We start from the raw sequence: 3142 nt of genomic DNA, 5'->3' as shown, positions 1-3142 counted from the left end.
CCTATTGCTCTAAGGTAAGGTTCCATCCCCTGATATACTGATAGCTCTAATGAGTTTCTCCTTCTGGATACAAGTATGTTTAATACACTTAGGTCTGTCTTCTGTTGTAATGGTAATCACAATTGCTTTAATATTCAGTTTTAATAAGTTGGTATAGTGGATGAGAGCTTAAGTTGTAGACAGACATTTAAGCTTGTGATTTCAAGGAGACCAACACCAGTGACCAGGTCATCCACACATATTGAGGAATAAGTAGAAAAGATGACACACAGGGAATATGAACAGACACAGGAAGGATGGAATTAAAAGGAATTGCTTGGGTATCACTTAATCACTAGGTAAGAGTATAAAAGAATAATATGATCAGAATCATCAAATGTTGATTTGTGGCAAAAGGGATGGGGAAAAGCAACCACTTTTCCTTCTATAGTGCTGATGCCCATACAATGAATATATCCTCAGCTCACAAAATTAATTTTGATAAGGTGTTTATTCCCCACTCTTTACTAAGAAGAAAAAGGAATCATGAAATCTGTGCCTTTTCACTACTTGAAGCTTTTATTTTTTTGTCCCTCCCTTTATACCCCTTTTTATCTGTCTTTATGCGTGAACCATCTTTAACATGCTATAAAGTCATCTGAAAGCTCCCACTTAGTTCTGGTTAATCCATTAAGTCATGGGGACAACTACAGAAAACAGAAAATTACAGAGAAAGCATAACATTTGGGACCCTACTTCTCATTCTAAGGAAAAATAAAAGTTTAAATCTCCTGAAAATTTTTATCATCCCTCAATTGGCAGTAACCTCTAAGTGAAGGAATCTTCATGATTTACTATTGGAGTATTGTTGGTTTTGATCCAGTTATATATTTTTTAAAAGTTCTCTTAAAAATGTCATGACTGGTTATCCTGGATGGTTACTGATTTTTTAGTAAGAATTAGGATAACGAGTTCTTAACTCTTTACATTAGCAATATTAAAAATTATTAGGGTCTTGTAATTTGAGGAACAAACTAATTTTTTCCACATTTTCTTGTTTCCAATCAATCCATTATCTCCTCAGGAGTTGCATTTACAAAATATGAGAGAATAAGAGACCCTACATACCAATAAATCACAAGTGGCTCTAACATGATTTTTTTTCCCTGCCATAGATAACTGGTAAGTATGAGAGAAAAATAAAATTGTCCATTGGAGGACAACTGAATTGTGTGGTAAGTTGGAAAAAGGGGAGTTTTCAGAGAGAAAAAGAGATATTTAATGCTGGGCTACTGTGTATTACTACAGTGCTGGGCTACTCTGTATTATTACTGCAACTATATAACAAAAACCACTACTTATGGTTCTGATACAAAACTGAAGACTAACAGATGAAAAAGATTCACCTAAGATTCATAAATATTTATGAAATATAGACTATTTTTAAAGGAACATAAGATTCAATATGTATAGAATATTAAATAAAAAATATATTTATTAGTTTCATTAAATATTAATAATTCTTCTCTAAATTGAGGAATTTAAAGTATGTAGGTGATAAAGCTTATGTTGACAATTTAAATACTACGTATATCATTGTCCTAGAGAAAAAAGTATTCAGGTTCAGTGGTTCATATTTTTCTGAATAGAATGAGATGAAATCTCAGTGTAGTTTTAATTTCCATTTATCTAATTTCTAGAGATATTAAACATATTTTCATATATTTATTGAACATTCACATGTTCTTTGAAAAGGGATATGGGAAAATGATGCTAGTAGTAAACAGTGGTCGGACATTCAAAATACTTTTGTTACTCCTTCATGTATCCTTACAGTTTGTGAATCACGTTTTATGATGTGTGTGTGTGTGTGTGTGTGTGTGTGTATGTGTATGTGTGTTTATGAAATTGTTTCCCTCAGGTAACAGAAAACAAATGACGATGGAAAAATTCAATGGTACCTCTGAAGATCACTTCATTCTATTGGGATTTTCTAATTGGTCTCAATTGGAAGTAGTTTTCTTTGTGCTGATCTTGATATTCTACCTGATGACATTGACAGGCAACATGTTCATTATCATCTTGTCTTACCTGTATTCCCATCTCCATACTCCTATGTATTTCTTTCTCTCAAATCTCTCTTTTCTGGATCTCTGCTACACTACCAGCTCTATCCCACAAATGCTGGTGAACCTGTGGGGCCCAGAGAAGACCATTTCTTATGCTGGTTGCATGGCTCAACTTTACTTCGTCCTTGCATTGGGAACAACAGAGTGTATCTTGTTGGTGGTGATGTCCTATGACCATTATGTGGCTGTGTGTAAACCCTTGCATTACACTGTCCTCATGCACCCTCAACTCTGCCACTTGCTTGCTGTGGCTTCTTGGGTATGTGGTTTTACCAAGTCAGCAGTTCATTCTCTCTTTATTCTCTGGGTACCTCTATGTGGACATCTACAAGTGGATCACTTCTTCTGTGAAGTACCAGCACTCCTGCAATTATCCTGTTTCGATACTCATGCTAATGAGATGATCATCATGGTCACAACCTCTATTGTTGTTATCATATCTCTCGATCTCATTCTGACATCCTATGGTGCCATTGCTCGGGCAGTACTGAGGATTCAGTCAACTACTGGACTTCAGAAAGTCTTCAGGACATGTGGAGCCCATCTTATGGTGGTCTCCCTCTTTTTCATTCCAGTCATGTGCATGTATCTCCAGCCACCAACAGAAAATTCTCAAGACCGAGGCAAGTTCATTGCTCTGTTTTATACTGTTGTCAACCCTAGCCTCAACCCACTCATCTATACCCTCTGAAACAAAGATGTAAGAGGGGCAGGTAAGAGACTAATGGGGAGAGAATAACCTGTATGACTCTGACATTCATAGTGTAATATGCATCTCTTCATCAATGGTTCATCCATCCATCCATTCATCCACCTTAGTCACTCAACACATACTCTTAGCAGGCCACAGAGTTCTTCTAAACATACATGATTAAAACATAATCTACCTAAATAGCATTCAACTCTGGAGAACCCAGCCATGTAAAATCAAGATCAAATATCAATAGTGATTTTTTTCCATATTGCAATCTAAATGAATTCAAAGCCTTTTTAAATTGAAAATATTTCAGAAATTTCTTGTAACTATTGATGTA

The 3142-nt window shown here is 35.4% G+C and overlaps 1 protein-coding gene across 1 annotated transcript; it reads left to right on the top strand.

Moving 5' to 3' along the window:
- The first annotated feature begins 1914 nt into the window (after positions 1-1914).
- On the top strand, positions 1915-2799 carry LOC124095311 (olfactory receptor 2J3-like). Its single transcript, XM_046448459.1, has one exon. The coding sequence runs from the start codon at positions 1915-1917 to the stop codon at positions 2797-2799; it is 885 nt and encodes a 294-aa protein (XP_046304415.1).
- Positions 2800-3142: the final 343 nt, after the last annotated feature.

This window comes from Marmota monax, unplaced genomic scaffold (genome assembly GCF_021218885.2).
Source record: "Marmota monax isolate L192 unplaced genomic scaffold, Marmota_monax_Labrador192_F-V1.1 WCK01_AAM20220418_F8-fsc00460, whole genome shotgun sequence".
NCBI classification, from domain to species: Eukaryota; Metazoa; Chordata; class Mammalia; order Rodentia; family Sciuridae; genus Marmota; species Marmota monax.
Note: the sequence above shows the minus strand (reverse complement) of the source record. Positions and strands in the feature narration are given on the sequence as shown.

Coding starts and splice junctions, on each gene's coding strand:
- LOC124095311 (XM_046448459.1), top strand. CDS start 1,915: ATGACGATGGAAAAATTCAATGGTACCTCTGAAGATCACTTCATTCTA.